The sequence below is a fragment of the Ambystoma mexicanum genome, chromosome 11 (assembly GCF_040938575.1).
Source record: "Ambystoma mexicanum isolate Mex_15411 chromosome 11, UKY_AmexF1_1, whole genome shotgun sequence".
Lineage (NCBI taxonomy): Eukaryota > Metazoa > Chordata > Amphibia > Caudata > Ambystomatidae > Ambystoma > Ambystoma mexicanum.
In genome coordinates this window covers 1,404,608,593-1,404,627,243 of record NC_090934.1, presented here as the reverse complement: position 1 = coordinate 1,404,627,243, position 18,651 = coordinate 1,404,608,593, and the positions used below count along the sequence as shown (strand labels likewise).

At 44.9% G+C, this 18,651-nt stretch overlaps 1 protein-coding gene across 3 annotated transcripts in view; it reads right to left on the bottom strand.

Annotated features, from left to right (window-relative positions):
• The window catches only part of ADAMTS17 (ADAM metallopeptidase with thrombospondin type 1 motif 17), a 1,111,828-nt gene that overhangs the window by 1,012,318 nt on the left and 80,859 nt on the right, over window positions 1–18,651 (bottom strand). For all 3 annotated transcript variants that reach the window (XM_069625034.1, XM_069625036.1, XM_069625035.1), the window contains exon 3: window positions 12,320–12,485. In XM_069625034.1, coding sequence (XP_069481135.1) covers window positions 12,320–12,485 — 166 coding nt within the window. The remainder of the gene's footprint in view (window positions 1–12,319; window positions 12,486–18,651) is intronic.

Below are 18,651 nucleotides of genomic sequence, written 5' to 3'. Positions count from 1 at the left end.
CCGGTAATTTGTGCATTACAAAAGATTAATTAATCCTTCTTCAAAATCATTTATATAAAAAGCAACGGGGTGAGAACAAACTGTACATTATTCTAGGGGTTACCTTGCAATAACCAGTTGTTTCACCCTCATTTCTAAAACAGACTGGAACCAATAGACAACTGCATGTTTAAATGATAATGGTAGCCATCGCAGGTTCGAATCCTGGTCCTGCACTTAGGAACTGGCCTCTGGCATATTAGTGCGTTACAATAGATTAATTTATTAAATGCTTCTTCAAGATCGTTTATATAAAAACCAAAAAGCAAGGGGACGAGAACCTCTACGGGTTTACTTGAAATAGCCAGCTGTCTCACCCGTAGTTCCAAAACAGAACGAAACCAATAGCCAACTGCATGTTTTAATGGTAGTCAATGTGTTGACCAAACCGAAGACGATCAAGGATCCTCATAATATTGCTCCATCTACCCAATCAAATGTGGTGGTTATCTGCTTAAAGGCAAGTTCTAAACAGTGCCCCAAAGGTGTATGATTCTCAATCACACATGGTGGTTACGTGTGGAGTAAGGAGTCGGACAAAGGGGTAGCATGTCTCAACAACGTTTTATTTAAGAAATAAAGAAAAGAACCCATCTCTCCTTATCTCTAAACGGTTATCCCTACATAAACAAATATCAACTCGGGGGCTCGTCGTCAAGATGTTTGTTCAAATTAAAAGTGTCTGTCGTTTGTCCAAAAGCCTACTCTCGCCCTACCACTAATCTACAAAAGGGTTCAGCATCCAAATAAAAATACTACCAGGAGAATGACTCCCTTCTCCTGGTAAACAGGCTCAGTATTTTTCTCTTTTCCAATCAACCTTTGCTTTAATTTCTGATTCCACAAATAGAGTATGGTCAGGAGAATTACTCCATTCTCCTGACCCACCATGCACAGCTTCGAGGGCTGTTTTAGGATAGTCCTTTGCGATAGTGCTCAAAAGTATCTTCCCAGGGGGTCTTGAAAGGTTGCTTTACTGTTCCAGCAATTCTTCCTTTTATTATGAGGTTATGAAGATTACTTCCAGACAGCACCTTCTGTCTAGTATCCTCTTGACTCTTACTTGGATTACCACTGTGACGAAGGAGATTCCACCCAATGCACTGTTGACTCTTAGATCTAACTACTGGCACGAGGGAGAGTACCCCTGAGGCTCCCATGACTCTAAATTTTCTGGGTATCACTGCTGTGACGTGGGAAATCACTCCAGATGCTTTCTTGACTCTTGGTTCTCTGGGTATCACTGGTGTGACGAGGGAGATCACTCCAGATGCTTTCTTGACTCTTGGTTTTCTGCATAACACTGGTGTGACAAGGGAGATCACTCCAGAGGCTTTCTTGACTCTTGGTTTTCTGGGTATCACTGGTGTGATGAGGGAGATCACTCCAGAGGCTTTCTTGACTCTTGATTCTCTAGATATCACTACTGTGACAAGGGAAATTACTCCCAGGGTTATCCTGACTCTTGATTCTCTGGGTGTCAATACTGTGACAAGGGAGATTACTCCAGAGGATCTCTTGATTATTGAGCTTCCTGCTGCCCCATGTCTCTACCGGGTCACCAGCTGCTCCCGTTACTTGTTGCATGTCGGGAGACCATTGCCGGTTCTTCCTGGGGTGAGGGGCTGACTCGCATTGCTTCAGCACTTCTTGCTTTCTTCACTCTGCTCCCCACTCCATCCTTGCAACTTCGCAGAGACTTGGGGCACATAGCTCCGAGCAGTTGCAGGACCACACGGTCACCATCCCGAGGTCACGCCACTGCCAGCTTCTTTGCCACTCTTCTACTGGTCAGGAGCTTGGCTTTCTCCAGAGCGCTCCACCAACAGTTTGTGGATGTCTCCACCACTGGGGATCAGCGTTCTTGCAGCTTCATGTTCCCAGGTTTGAACTTCCTGGGCTGGGCGGCTTCACGTCGGCTTCTCTCTCTATGTCCCTGTCCTTTCTTGCTCTTAATTCCCTGTAGCTTGGTCCTCCCCAGCGTAAAGTCAAAGTCTTTGTTTACTTTTGTTGAGATCGTCTTTATGCCTCACTAGGGTTAACTCTTCTCAGTACTATGGTAAGGAAACTGCTGTTATTACCCTGCTGATTTATTTGGCTCTTCTTCATCTCAATCATATTAATTTGTGGATCAACGGTGGAAGAGGCATTTTCAGAACAGACAGTAGCGTTATCAGGGATCTCTGATAAGGACTTGGTCCCAAGAGAAAAGTGGTTAGGAAGTTCCTTCAAGGAACAGGAGTCCTTATCCCTATGAGGGGAGCTGCTCCCTGGGGGTGTGTAGGGTGGCATCCCCCCATTTCAGCAAAAAAGCCAAGAAGACTGCCACAAAAAGTAAAATAAAAAAGGTACCAAATAAAGGCACAGGAGTTGGCGGAGGTGTGAAAGGTGGTCCTGGAAAGTAGAAGAAAGCGTACAGAGGAAAGAGAAAAAGATGCAGAAATAAAGGGCGCTATGATGAGGATCCAGTGGAAAACCAAACCAGAGCAGAAAGTGGAACATTCGGGAAAGAAGCAACAGGCAGAACAAGCCAGGCAGTTAACATGGCCTAACATGGCTAATGGAATGAAACTTTTTCTGTCATGAAATAATGACCAAAAATAGATTGGTAGGCAGGCTTTGAGGGGTAGAGATTTCATCAAGAACACGTCAATCCAGTGAATCGACCCCAGCGCAACCCTCTGCAGGTGCACAGATCAGGCCATCCAACTTTTAGTGATTTTGCGCTTGCAAAAAAGAAAGCTAAATTTGACATTTTTAAATGTGCCACAATATGTCTGAAAAGTCTCAAGAAAGTTGTAAACTCTACCTTTGGCATTTACCAAACATTTGAATTTGTCTGATGGGCAAATCAGTTTCACTCTCTGCCATGCAACGCCCGCAGCGCCAGCGTACCAAGACACAAGCATACATTCAATGCTGGAACTCCCGCTGCAAGAGCTTGCCTTCGATGAATGGCGTCAGCGATGGGGTTCTGGACATTTAGTTGGCACAATTGCAGCAAAATATACAGATGGTGTCACAAAAGTACTTTATCTTAAAACAACATTTTGAAGTAGATGCCTAGAGTTCGTAGGGGGTCTGGCAGATGCCTGCAGCAGGTAACTGAACAAAACAAGCTACCATCCAAGTGCCCCTTGCCTTCTATGGAAACACGTTATATTATGTTACCAAGTCACCATCATAGTACTTTTGGAGTGCCTAGGCTTGTCCCTGGAGTGGCACACTGCACCCTCAACGGTATCCAGACACAGTCTGCTAGACGAAAGGACATTAGCATGGGGAAAAAATAAGAGGGTGGGAACGTGGATACAAAGGTTGCAAACATATGGAGTAAGGGACAAAGGGGGGGTGCAGTGGGGGAAGAAGGGTTTGTGATAGCATGTGTGCGTGCCAGTCCTGTTAGGTGGAGCATATTTCTGCATGAAGGAGAAGGTCCATCCGTCTTAAAGTGTTCTTATATTTGGGTTGTGTTTTCAAGGCAGATTTGGATGATTGTAAATTAGTACACAATGGGCCTCATTACAACCATGGCGGTGTGGCAACGACGGTACCGGTAAGCATGCCGGTACCGTAGTTCCCGGACCGCCATACTACGTGCTCTGCTCGTGGTGCCGTTTCACCCGCCAGGTTTTTTGTGGTGGGTATAAAGACACCCACGAGCAGAGCACGTCAGATGCACCGGCACAACTCTGAATGTGCCGGTGCATCCGATGTCCCCATCCCCATTCAGCTCTATGGGGCGGAATGGGGATCGGGACGCCCTTGATTCCGGCAACCGCAAATGGGCAATTACCAGGTCCACCGAGCTCGGCATGACCCGGTTCTTGCCCATTCGCGGGTGCTGGAAAAAATGCAACTCCGGCGGCAGCTGTGCCGTTTTTACCGGCACGACTACCGCCAGAGTTGTAATGAGGCCCAATGTAATGTTGGATGCACAAGAGGCTCGAGATTGTACGTGGTCAATCCTGTACGTTTGGTGGGTCATTTCCATACGCAGTACGCCGGAAGAGTGAAGAATCGACGGTGCATAAAACTGGGTGTTCCTGGTAATACAATGGCTGAAACTGCCTGGCACCTTGATATCAAAAACGCTATTAAGAGTTTGGTCCATGCCATGCTAGACTTTATTTTAGTTCATGGTGAGACTGGGTGGTTGGTGCCTTACTTGGGAGTAGGCTCTTTAAGTATAGTAATACATAGCTCTTTATAGTGAGAAACTATAATCTGAGCGTCCTACAGGCTGGTTTCATTAGACTGTGTGAAAGGCGCAGGTGGGCGTACAGCAAACAAGGGAAGAGAGGGGACCGAGGTTGGTCTTCCTGTATGCAGTGACAGTCTGGCACCCATTTGTCATGTTGTTACTATGCTTTGATTTTTACCATAATGCTATGATACGCGTTGTTGCTTTTACAGCACCCTATGCCACGTTTTCACAAACTGAATGCGTTCCTGTGTATTATTTATTTGAGTGGTTTTGGTGGTGCTACTGTAACCCTGCCGGTGCTACCGGAGGGTTGCCACCGGACCCGTAAATATTTACCGGCGCCTGACTTCCCGGTGCCACTGGGAGATTACAACCCCGGCAGGCCAGAAATAAGGCTCCGGTACAATGTAAGTCACCATTCCCACAGAGTCCATAGGGCTCTATGGGAGTGGAAACACGGAAGCAACGGTGCTGGTGATTCCGTGACCGGTCTGCCTACCGTGGTGCTGTGCCCGGCAGGGTCGGACCTGTCGGGCACAGCGGCTTCAACAGGCAAACCTGTAATATGCCGGGTCAGAAACGGTGCTGTTAAGCTTACATGCACCCTTGTTTCCGGACCTGCTAGGTGGTAATGAGGCTGGCCGCATCACAGTGTTTGAAGGGAGAATTGTTTTGCGGAGTGCACCCCAAGCAGGAAATTTGACCAATTAATGGTAGGTTCACCCAGGTATTCTGGAGTCTAGTCCATCCACAATGATATGTTGCAGTGAATTAAACTCTGAGAGCGTGACTTTACAAGAAGGTCCTTAGACATTCTTTCTGGATCAAAATTGGGCCTGCACGAGTGACTCCGATTCTCCTGCATCCTGCCTGATTCTTCTGCAAATGCCACCAGAAGCCATGAGATGAAATCAAAAGAAACAGGGAAGGTCCTTCGCGAGCAGCAAAGATGTATCAGGCCACTAAAGATTGCAAAATTTTGTAAGCAAATCGAGTGATATCGCACAAAAAGATATATCTTGTGGCTGCCTGAAGCCATGTTTTGAACTTCGAGTTGTATTATACAGTAGTGCTGTGAGGCCCCATTTCAGCTTAGGCTGGAAGGCTGTCTTGCAATATTAGCAGTCTGGGATTGGAATGCTCGGTGCATTCCAGCGAGCACTGGCTCACACATCACTGACCTCCCTGTCAATCAAACTGGGAGTGACAAAACTGTACAATGCTTCCGGCTGGGAGCTGGCTGAAAAGTCCAGGAAGTATTTCTATGTGGGGGGTTAGAAATGTGAATGTTTTCATCTTTGGCTTTGCTAATGCATTAGCAGAAATACTTGGTCACGTTTTACAGCATTAGATTGACAGCTGTCAAAAGTCAAAACGAAAAAAGCCCGTTAAGAAGTTGAACCTGTCACAAGAAACCATGTCTGAGTGCTAGAGGGCAGAGATCTTGTTGGTCGCCGCTTCTTTTGTCCTTTCTTCCTTTTCAATCTGGCATGCCCTTTTCATCAAGAGTTGTGAAATGGAGGGAATGAAGAGTCAAGATTTCATTACCTGGGCATTTGTCCATTAGCTATGCCATATGTATCGCCCATTACTCATTCTTGCCAGCCCCTTTTCTTTCCCTTCCAATAAGGTGCTGAATGAGACATTTTCCTTTGGTTTGGCATAACAAGGCCACAGATTTATTTTCACATATATATAACCACAGCAAACAGATATTGAAAAGTTCAAAAGATGTAGCGAATGCTCCTCGTCCTGCTTCCCCCTTTTTATCCATGTCCATTGCAAGCCCAACTCCCCCAAGACCTTCGAGTCTGAGAACCGCCTGCCCCTGCAGGTATTTGCGGACTGGGGGAGCGCTGTTTGTTGGGGGAAGCTGAGCCCCAATTGCTACCGCCAGACACCCCCGCGTTTAGGCTCCCAGGAGGCGCTGTCCAGAATGGGCGAAGCCCCTTCTGGCTTAGCAATGGCTCATTCAGAGTCTTTCTCTTATCATTGGTCGCCACAACACTGCCTGATCATCCTGCGACGACGACGTCCAGGCTCTGCCACAGCTGTAGGGTGGGCGGGTGGGAAACAAAATCCTCTCTTGGTTGGCAGGTGCCCGGCTGCTGGAAGAGCTGCACGTGCTCCCGTGCCGGGACCCGCCACTTATGTAGCCCAAGCTCCTCCCCTTTCCTTTGTTGCCCTTTGCGGGCTTTGGCAGCGCTTTCGCACTCTTTTTCCCCTCTTGCCGCCGTCTCCCCTGCCCCCCTTGAGGGGGGAGGGGACGAGAGGGCGGAAAGGAGGAAGGCCCCTGCCCCGGTTATCGGGGTGCCTCCTCCATTTCCCTTCGGGTCTCGTCCGTCACCTTCATTCTTTCTTTGTCAGATGAGGACGTTGTTACTAAAAATTGTTGTTCTAAGCACCTGTGAGGTTTAACAAGAGACGGGGGTTCCGCCATTACTCGTCTCACATCATTATGAGCTATAATGCAAGAAATGGAAACGGCTGGAGTCCTGAAATCAAAGTACAGCCAGGAAGGATACCATTGAAGCCTGTAGGATTAAGTTATGAACAAGAGGGCCGAGGGGCTGCGAAAACATCAGCGCTTTGTTTTCCCTTTGTGAAAAAAGATTTAGTGCCCCGCAGCTGATGTGACTTAAGTTAGCAGGGTAACTAAACAAGGGTCTTAATCCCGTGAGAAATATGGAGAAACGGCGCTGTTCTGCAACTCTTGTCAGGGCGGTACCTTTGGTCTGTCACATTGGATTAATTTTCATAGATTTCTAAATTTCTTGCGTTCAAACTTGTAATTACCATTAGCACAGTAAACCCATTACAAGCCTCGGCTTGCTCGGGGTATTTAGAATTGGGCGGTGTCTGCTTTAAAGTCCCAACCCTGTTGTTTTCAGATTAATGAAGGTTGGCTGGCATGTGTGCCAGGTGGAATGGCATTGCAACGTCGCCCTGTGGTGGCAAGTCGGCTTTCTTCAACTAAAGGAATGCTCAGAGACCCCTGCCCATCATCAGCCTCGGGACTCGCTCAGGCAATGCCCTGGCAAGTTTTAAGTTGCTTTCTAAAGAACAAGCAGATGCGTTGCTGGAGGTCAGGGGGCTAAGGGGGCTATAGCCCCGGGTCTTTTGGTTGTAGCCCTGGATAGAAGCTCAGGAGCTACAACCAAAAGGTTGGCTAGCCCCGGCTCCCAACATTAGCGTAGCCCCGGATTTTTTCCAGACCTAGCAACACCCCTGAGGACAAGGAGTCCAAAATATGATCATGGCCATTGGGAGTCCACTGGAACAGAAAACTGGAGCGGCTGCAAATGATCTCTTCTAATTGGATGAAAGATAGCGCCTTGCCTAGAGGAGGCTAGCAGGCCTGGCATGAATGTTCGCTTCCAGTAGCAACTAGTGTAGTTGGTTCGCAAAATGGGACGATATTCTACAGAGTCTCCAAGTGAAGGACAGACTTCATGGTTCCCTGGGCAATTCAACAGAATGAGGGCTGCAAGTGTCTAAACGAGAACTAAGCAGCTATTGAAACAAAGACTGAAAATGGAATAAGAGACAGAAGGCTTATTACTGCTATCTGACCCTTAGCAGACTTTGCCAAAGCACTCATGTGAAAAAAAGATTATAACACGGGTTGTATAGCTCAGTGGGAACACGCTCAGACGACACAGAGCAACACAGGTTTGAATCCCGGGTCTGTGGCAGAATAAGCACACACAAAAAAATGGCAGTGCACTCAACAGAAGTATCAGACATCAGTAGCAAGTCATGCCAACTAAGGAAACTCTGTTTTGGGGTACTCCAAAGTGAAGCCAGCATTCACTATAGCTGAAAACTGTGGCACAGGGTTTCTGCTGCAGGAAAGGAGTTAGGGGTATAAGTACCTTTTGGAGATGACACTCTTAGGACCAGCTGAGTGAGTATGAGTGCCTGCGGATGTCATTTGCCATGTTCCAATATCTCAGTGCCAGCTAAAGGTGGCTTCCTTCCCTCCCTCCTCCTTCCATTGCCCTCCAATGAACAATTTCCTTTTTGGTCAATTTGTTCCTATAATATTTAATATTGATGTTCAGACTGTTTCTAATCAATGCCATTATTGGGAGATAAGGGAAATAAAGAGTAGGCTTGGAGTTAAACAAACTGTTTTCATGCAATGGAACAAGCACGGGTGGTGGTCAGTGAGGGTGGGGATGGAAGGTGGGTATGTGTAGTTGGGGTATGGACGGAAAACAACACTTTTTGTGCTAACATTGGGAGTAATGGAGGATGGAGATTTCAAAATAAATAAACTTAAATAAAGATCTGTGTATATACAAAGAGTCGCAAAAATGTTATTTAAAAATGATTTCACATTATACCTACACCTCTCTTTAGCATCTTGGGTAAATATTTGTATTTCTTGAAATAGTTTCGAAAGGTGGCGTCTTAGGTGCCATCAAAGATACGGGACAGCTGGAATGCTGCCCACACTTTTCCATTCATGCTTTAATCTACCATAGACAATAACTACATTTAAATCGATTGTTCGTATTTCTAGTAGCAGTACCAGTTAGAGTGGCACAGGGCAGTGAAAGAGACACTATGACAATATGTACAATTCTGGTAATTCTGCTAATTACAGTATATATCCAAGATCTGATGTCAATTTGTGTTCTTTATGACTTGGTGTTTTTAATGATATGTTGAAATAATAAATGGTTTGTACCCTTTTCAAACATAATGTAAACCGAGCTGATGTTCAAGGTGTATAGTGTGGTCTGTAACTTAGGATGCATGGATGCACCCCCTATATAATTCTGTCAAATCTTAGGTTCTGTGTGTTGAGTGGATGGATGAAACCACAAGACCATCAAGAGAACATGTATCTTTTAGGCCTTTCATTGGAGTCAGGTTATTAGCTACTCACTGAGTAGTTCTAAATGGAACCTGTTCCAGAACTTGCACACAGAAGCCACAGGAGCCTATTGTTACTCGTACAAGGGGACTTTCAATTAGTTTATGCCCGAAGAAGCCTTAGCCACCTGAGATTCAAAAATCAAGAACTGCTCACCTCCCCCTACATGTACCAGACATTTGGTCAACTCTTCTGAAGCCTCAGCAGAGCCAGGAAGCGAACAGAGCATGAACCTGGGAGCCAATTTTCTTGGGGTGAATGACAACACTGAATACAAAATGATGCTGCTAATTGATGGAGTCAAATTAAATTCAGTTTTGTGGTGAAGGCCAGGGGCTGATAACAATTGACATGTTCCAGGAGAATGTCACATGATTCAGGGAGGGTCTATCCTCGCTGCTCAAGGAAGATAAGAAAACAGATGGGTAAAGACCGAGTGAATGTCCAGGCCTACATCAGTGGCTTGGGAAGAACTCATGTTTTATTAAATGAAGTGAAATGAATGCTGCAATTAATAGGATTGCATAGTGTATATGGAAAATCATATTTTGTCCATTAACCTGGGAACCATCACACTTACAAAAATGGTTCCGATAGTCCCAAAAAAGCTTATGATAAGCCCCATCTGATAATACAACTCCCCAGGTACCTTGCAGCTAATGAAACCAGATACTTGTCTGTAAAATCTCATGATTCAAGTGTTTATCCTGTTTGAATAAATCACAAAACTCTGCCATCTGTACCTGCAACCACGTGCCAACATGAGACAACGTGCATTCCGACCGGCATGATCACAGCAATTCAGAAATATATACTTATCTGTGAATTGGAAAACAATGTAACGTTGAAGATTTTTAAGTTAATAACTGAAGTTGTTTAGAAATACCATTTCAAATTGGTGAAGCCATAACTCCCAGATAGAGCCTAAAAACTTCATGACCAATTAGAGGAGAGGAGCTAGGCCTTGCCTAAGGGGGAGGAAAATAAATGTCCAATCCGAACCATGAACCAATAAGCTTCAGCCTACGTTGTGTCCAGTTCTACGACGCCAGTGGTGTGTACTCCTGCCTACCTTGTGTCCAGTTCTACGACGCCAGTGTCATCGGTCTCCTGCCTTTCCATTAATAGACCAATCTGGTTGTGAATTCTAACAATCAGACAGGTACATTATTTGGAAGACTTCTTCGTCTACACTACGAGGCAACTCGCTCCATCTCAAGTATTCAGTTGCTCTGACAAGGTGTCATGGCGCAATTCAGAGGGAAAAATAGTGCGGCATGGAACAGTTCTAGGGCCAACATGAACAAAGAACCTGGCATGGGGCTATTTGGAGGGCAATGAAAAAAAGACAATATGTGACAATTGTGTGATTTGACCAACTAAACTCATGAGCGTTGAGTAGCGAATGCCATCGCTCCATGGGCCCGCATAATGTCAATGTCTGTGATTACATTTCTTTGTCTCCCCCAACGTACGTAACTTTTGTTCGATACTTTTTGCAAATGGAAGGCAGACATGTTTAATACCTCAGATTAAAAGATTTGGTTTCAGGCCTTATAGGACTTCTTTTTATACCTTCTTTTGTGCAAGTGTAAACTTTATACAAACACCCAAAGTGTTTTCTCAAAGGAAACTATCGGAATACCTAAGCGGCATAGTCTTATGAATTACGGAAGGAGAGAACATACATATTTGTTTATAATCTAGGAATCTGTTTTACATAATAACTGAATTTTAGAGTAAAGTAAACATTATAAATATTTACTTTAGTCTAAAATTTCGCATGATGCATTTGGTGCAAGGTGGCATGGTGCATTTCTACCAGGGATTTGGACGTAGCTTGGTGCGTAGGGAAAGTGGAGTGGGGTGAACGGCGCATGGGAGGTCGGCAGGAACATATTTTAGGGGGCTTTGGGGATACTAGCATTACAGTATTCTTAACCGAGGAACACAGCAATGGCACTGACAGTTTTGGAGGAGTAGCATTCGTGGTTTTAACAATTCTTATTCCATTTTATGTTCTATCAATTCTGTTTGCATTGGAGCAACTTGCACCAAAGCAATGATGTGCATGCTATCTCCTGCGATAGTATTTAATCGATCTTCTGGCACAATGTACAAATTGGAGTAATTTGTACTAGCGTAGGTATAAGAGGGATCTAACCCTAGAATTCAGTTACGTGCCACCAGGCGGAGTGATGGTCTAATCATTGATCTGGGAAATTCACCATTTGAGACATTTGAATTTTGCCCAATGTGGAATGCGGTCAACTAAGATGCACCGGACGTATGGTTCATCTTAATGAATCACTGTCTCTATTTCATTAAACATTAAAGTTTTGGTTGTGCGACGAGAGAAACTTCACGGACTATCCACTGAAATAGTAGAAGAAGCACCTTGAGAACGACCAAGGTCGAAACACGTGTCGGCTGACAGTATCTGGAATAAATTGAAACTCTACGAATATCTATTTTGAAAAAGTTGATATTATTTCCTACTTTTACTAAGCTTTATGAACCTTAGGCAGAGCGCGATTCACCAGAATCCAGAATATTCCATATGATTAATGATGGTAAAGCCCCTGTATCAAGCACTGCTTCCGGCTGATGTGCACCAATATGGGTTTCTTTTCCTTCAGTGTTTATCTGATGAAAAAGTGTCATGAGTCATATAGAGAAAGACTGATGTGTAGTGTACTGTGGCACTCCTAACATCTAAGGTAATGGAAAATCTCACATGTGACCCTCCAGAACAACAGGTAAATCCTGTGACATTTCATTCGACTTTATCCAAATGATGTGTTATTAAAAGCTCATATAAACTGAATATTTTCACAATTTTCATGAGGAGAACCCTCTTCACCTATTGCAAAGTTCACCAGCTGCCACGGTTGGGTATTCAATACTCAGAAGGGAGCAGAGGAGCACTCAGGAGTATTCCAGTATCAATACCCTCACATTACCTATACACTTTGGCGCACAAGGTTCACTCTATATACATAAATGACATTTGTGTCCCCTCTGGTTTGTCAATTCTGCATGCTGTGCCCCTGATTCACAGAGAGTTTTCCACTGGGATTGCGTCATTATAAAAGGCTTCTGTGAATCGGGCCCTTAATGTCTTAAAGAGCCTCCAACTGCTGTTATGTGCACATGTGCAGTGCCATGCTGCTGAGGCAGATATGTACCTGACACCACTTGGCAATGCGGGCGGGCACTTTGAGCCGGGGCGCCTGGGCTGGGAACGGAGGATCGCCTTCGCCTGATATAGTGCTCTCTTCCGCTGAAGGACTCTTGGGAATTGTTTGCTGGTTGAATTTGCATTTGGAGGTCTCCCATCTGAATGTATCCAGTCTGAGGATGAAGAAAGCATACAGACAGTTAACAAGGCTAAAACAGACCCTCAAACTCATTCGGCACTGCACCACATCACAGTAAACACCTATAGGGCCAGAATTAACCAAGTGTGGTAGAACAACGGTTTCTTGTGATGTGGTTTAGTTCAACACGTGCTCTTACAGGTTGGGGCCAGATTAACCCCTGCACTACCATATTTAGGAAGGATAGATGTTGGTGTTTGAGTACCATTAGCATAGTGTTAGGAACTATCAGCACAAGTAGGCTCACTTGAGGGTTCCATGTCATTTCGCCGACCCCCTTTTTTCCGATGGGTGTTTTGCCGAAAAACCTCATCGAAAAATGTTTTCAATTATTTTTGGCAGAGTTGCTCCCCCAACCGCCCTAATTTAATTTAATGTTTATTTACCTTCCCCCACAACCCTTTATTTACCCTTTCCCACACCCCCAAAAAAAATTAGATGGGAATTTTCAGCAAAACTCCCACGGCAAAAAAACTCGTCGGAAAAACAGGTGTCGGCAAAAGGACACGATACCCACTTGAGGAATCGAAGTTAGTACTTATATTGGTTGTGCAGTCATAAGAAAAGAAAAGCAACACATCTTATTGTCACGTGTCTGCCACCGTTTTAGAAATGCTGCTAAACGGGCCCTACGATTGGCCCTCTCGAAGGACAAACAAACCCCACTTAACGTATCAGATGACCACAGCATCACCAGCCCCATCCTGCCCTGACTTGACCTGGACTTGACCTACACCATCATTTGTATTTATAGTGTATGTATTCTCACTTCTGCTTTACTGTGTTTTTATTTTATCATTTAAGATTGTATTACCCACTGTCTGTAATTACGCCGTGATACCTCCGGGTCTGGGCGTATAACAAATGAAATAAATAAATAAGTTAAAGCTTGTAACTTATCAAATCGGTATGGGCGAATGATCACCATTCTATTGAAATCGATGTTTCTCCCATTGGTATGATGCATTATTGAGCAACGAATGAAAAGTATTTCATGTTTCTATCTACACATAGTACAGTGAGACTTAGTGAAACTAGCAAGGGAGTGATCCTAATGATAAAACATTGAGGTAAATCAACACACACGATAAGATAAGAGTTAGTTACAGGCAGAGCACAAAGAAGACAGCATTGCTGGAATTGTATGTGTTTAATGGGTGTGTCTGTGGGTATACATCCGAAGTAGGCATTTGAGTCAACTCGCACACAGCACAGCGGCACCCGGTAGCCATCACAGGCAGCTCACCTCGCGTTAAGAGCCATGATGGCAATGGAGCTCCGGCTTCAAATGAGCTCAAATGTCAATCTTTGCTCCCAGAAAATGCCCCTGCTTGGCTCCGAACATGACGTGATCTTCCAGTGATGACCACTGGGTGGTGCTGTGGTGCGCGTGACTTGTCTGAAATGGCTAATTCTGCTTCCACATCTCAGGTGAAAAGTTTTCTTTTCGAGATTTCTAAGCCCGCCATAGTTTTGCTGGTGATTGGTCAACATGTCCCCGTGCCCAAACCACAAGTATGCAGACTGTACTGCGCTGAAGATCCCTAATAGGGGTGAAACGTGAATGCAGTTGCCGGAATCTTCTAGAGCTGTCTGTCGTGGGTTGAAATTGCTATGTATATCATGGCACTGCCCTTTAGGCAAACATTTTCCTGGAGCAAAGGATTGATATTGGAGGTGATTTGCATGTCCACTGTGCATGGCCCATCTGGCTCGGATTTGGCGGTGAGCTTTCAGTGGTGCGGTACTGCATGTTACTCGGATGAAATGGCTAATTCTACTTTCACGTCTAAGGTGGAAGGTTCTTTCAAACCTTTAAAGCACACAATACATATGCTGGAGTTTGCTGGTCTTTGCTATATACTATACTAAACTATCTATATATATAAAACCGAAAATCTGTTTGTTCCTCATACAATTCCACACTGTTCCATCAATGCACACCAAATTTTGCGCAGTTACCACTTAGGCCCCTCTGGAGGTCACTGGCTACATTTCATGTGGACAATCCTCTCTGTTCCATAGATTTCACATCCTGCACACATGGGAAGTTTGCCTGGGGGCAGAAAAACTTTAAGGTGGTCATAGAAGGACCCAACAGCTCATTTTAACTGTCTCAACACCAGAAACAAAACTTGAGGGACCTCAAAAACCACGTTTCAATGCCCTAGGATGCACTGTTTTCGAGATATCTGCACTTCAATGCACCGCAACATACTGCACCACACCAGGGTGAGGCGACAGGTGGGGAGAGCACACAGAAGGTCCCATTATGCTGCAGCTCTCCAATTCTCCCCTCCACGTCTGTCCCGTGATCGTCAACCATTGGAGAGAGTGTTATGATGTCTGAACACTTTCAGGAAGTATAATGTATAGCGAAGACCAGCAAACCGATGTCAGGTTTGAAAGGCTTGGGGGGGGGGGGGGAAATTCCACCTGAAACGTGAAAGCAGAATAAGCCATTTCGGCAAAGTCACATATGCCACAGACCCACCCAGTAGCCATCACTGAAAGTTCACCTACTACAAAGCCAGATGAGCAAATCAATGTGGTTATGCTAAATAACCCAAAGGCAGGGACCTCATTTAGGGTTCATCAGGGGTCGCACTTGCAACCCCTTAGGTCTCCCTTGCTACCCCTGTTGTCTGCCTTGCAACCCCTAAAGAAAAATACTAAAAAAGCCTTTTTTAACAATTTGAAGCTCCTGGGCTGTGCCATTTGAGCTATTTGTCTTTCTGGAATTCTATACAATAATTGCTAGACTCATTAAAGGTTTATTCCAGGCACACATCAGGGAGGAGTCACTGATTTAGTCTGTTCTTGAAACCCTCAAATTCACAATGCAGACAAAATCCTCCAAAAAGCATTTAGAGTAGAATAAGCATCCATTTCGAACTATGTATTTTACTTTTCGCATGTTGCAGTTATAGCATGTTTTTTTCTGCCGATACACATGGCGATCCATTCTTGTATGTAATGTATATCATGTTACAGTAATATTGTAACCACATTTTTCAGTGTACTTAGAAACGATGCTATGTGATGCCACTTATTGTTTTGTCAAGGGGTAAACGGTCATGATGTTCCATCGCTTCCCGTGATGTCACTTTGGGGCAGGGTCAAATGAAAACACTTCCTGTGATGTCATCAGAGGTCAAGGGTCATGTGATGTCACTTCAGCTACCCCTGGCATTTTGGTGAAATGACGTCCTTGCCCAAACGCAAACCTTTAAGGTATTTGGCAGTGCTATTTGTAGATAGCTCCTTGAGCCCACGAAACGTCTTTTTAAACTCACCATAACCTTGCTGGTATTTGATTGTTATAAATACACACACACACAAATATTTCAACCAAACATAGGTGTCATAAAATATACTATTTTAAAGCACTACATGTTATTATTATTCCATGCTGCTATATTTTGAAATGCTTTCCTTAAACCAATCCCCTCCCACCGGAAGTTCTGTGCCCTTCCTTTGGTGGGCAGTAATTAAGTGAGCAATAACGGTGACAATCTTGAAAGAAAGAGTAGGCCCCAAAATCACCCATCTTTTACACCCACAGATGACTAACATTACACTCTTCAAGTCATAAAACAGATTAGTTTTGTAAAAAGACAGTTTCATAATTCCTTTAAATGTGAACATGTGAAAAACATCTGAGCCAAAGCAGCGGCTCCTCATCAGACCCAGGACAGCTGAACATTTTTGCAGGATTATAATTCTTTGGCCTACAATTGGGAGAACAGGCACTAGAACAGCAATTTAGGGTGTTGAGCTGGTGTTTGATAGGGATATAGTCCTAAAAAAAAAGTTATGCCAACATTTTCCTCATTAGAGGTGTTAGCCCACCACCTTATCCTGACCCACCCAAAGGCCCTGTCTGAAGAGTGTTTTATAACCTACAGCTATCGAACAACTCCCCCGAATCCTTCCCTCAAAGATATAGCCCATTGGTTCAAAGAATGTTAAATCCACTAGTTTTGGTTGTGAATATTCTCAGAAGTGCAGGTAATTGAGAATGCAGAGTTCGAAATTAAGCAGGAACTAAAAGCAGCTTGTGGGCATGTTTATACAGCATTAACCGGTGACCAGGAAATGCCACGGTAAATGGGGAAATAAGTGCACAGCAAATAACTTCCAAATAAGATGTAAAAATATAATTTAATTCATTCGTTTTTAACCCTTCTACTTTAAATGTTGTATAGATTTGTCCTAATGTTTATGTAATGATTTGTTATGTTATGTTAATAAATCTTATAAAGCGCACGGTCGCACAAGGCATCATGGCGCGAGGAGAGATAAAGGCAGCCCGCCGAGGGTTCAGAAAAGATATGTTTTAACCCGCCTTGTAAACTCTAAATAGTTGGGGGTTTTCATGATGGTAAGTGGGAGATTATTCCACAGTACTGCGGCAGCAAAAGAGAAGGCCCGGCCACCAACTCGGTCTCTCTTATGCTTTTAGACAACAAGTAGTTCGGAGGGGGCTGAGCGAAGATTACGAGTGGGGTGATAACGTATAAATCTGGAATGGAGATATTCTGCTCCCTGACCGTGTAGGGCACGGTGTACAATGCACTGCCTCCTGGCCACCCCTTGCACTGATGGACTGTATCTGTACCCATACAGCCCCCCCTTTCTCGTTTTCTGCACTTGTTAGACTCACCCTGTCTGCTGCCATAAACACAGCACTTGCCACTTGCTGGCTGCACTATCACTGTTTATTGCCTCCATTTTCTATATATTTGTATTTATTATTTATTTATCTTCTCTGCATTTCCACTCTCCCCCTTCAATGCACTTTTCCCTCTTTCCTTTCCCATGCACTTGCTCGTTCTCAATGTCACTGGGCCTAGTAAGATCATTGTTGTTTTTGTGTTCCCCCCTGTTCCCCTCCCTTGCCTAGTCGCGCTCTGAAACACTTGTGTACAAACGCAATACAAATAAAATATCATATCATATATCATATCACAAGGCCTTAAATTCTACCAGTTGAGCCACAGGAAGCCAATGCAGGTTCCGTAACACAGGGGAGATGTGAGCTCCAAAAGGTATGACTGTGGCTACCCTCGCGGACAGGTTTTGCAGCCTCTGCAGCTGTTTAATCAGGCCCTTAGGTTGGGCGAGATACAGGGAGTTGCAATAATCTATTCGTGATAGAACCAAGGCTGCAGCCACTGGGGGGGTGCAGTGGGGCCGGGATCAGAGAAAGTACTCTCCTCAGAATTTTCAGATGAAAATGGCCAGCCTGACAGACCGCAGAGACTTGTTGGTCCATAGACAAGGATGCAGACAAAGTCACTCCCAAGTCTTTCACTTTCTTAACCGGAATCGGCAGGGGTCCTAGTGAAGAGGGCCAAAAGGAGGACACCGAGAGTGTGGGATCAGGGGGATAACCCAACACCATCACCTCAGTCTTATCCCTGTTCAATTTGAGCCCATTGTGGTTCATCCAATCTCCGACGGCAGTTAGGCACCCCCGCAGGCACGATGACACCTCAGAATGATCATGGTCTAGTCTGATCAGTATCTGGGTGTCGTCGGCATAGGAGTAGCAGCTAATGCCGAAGGAGCGGATGAGACACACAAGGGCCCAGATGTAGATGTTAAACAATATGGGCGACAGAGAGGAGCCCTGGGGCACTCCACAACTGAGGTGACAAGGAGCAGAGAGGAAAGGGGGCATTGAGAGGGTCTGCATACGGTCCGAAAGGAATGAGCTGACCATGCCAGTACCTGTCCAGATATACCAAACTGGGCAAGGCGAGATAGCAGGATGGAGTGGTCGAACGTGTCGAAGGCCGCTGAGAGGTCCAACAAAATCAGGGCACCCAATCCACCAACTTGGTCATATCGACCAGGACGGCCACCAAAGCACTCTCCGTGCCACGACAGGGGCAGAACCCGGATTGAACCGGGTCCCGAAGATTAGTAGATTCTATAAAGGTAGATAGTAAGGGGGTCACCAGTGATTCTAAGATTTTAGCCAGAAAGGGGAGAAGTGAGATAGGGTGGAAATTAGATAGAGTGGTAGGGTCCAAGGTGGGTTTTTTCAAAAGAGGGATCACCCTGGCAGATTTCAACTCTTGAGGGATGGACCCTGTTTGAAGAGAGTCGTTAATAGCTTTAGTTATCTCAGA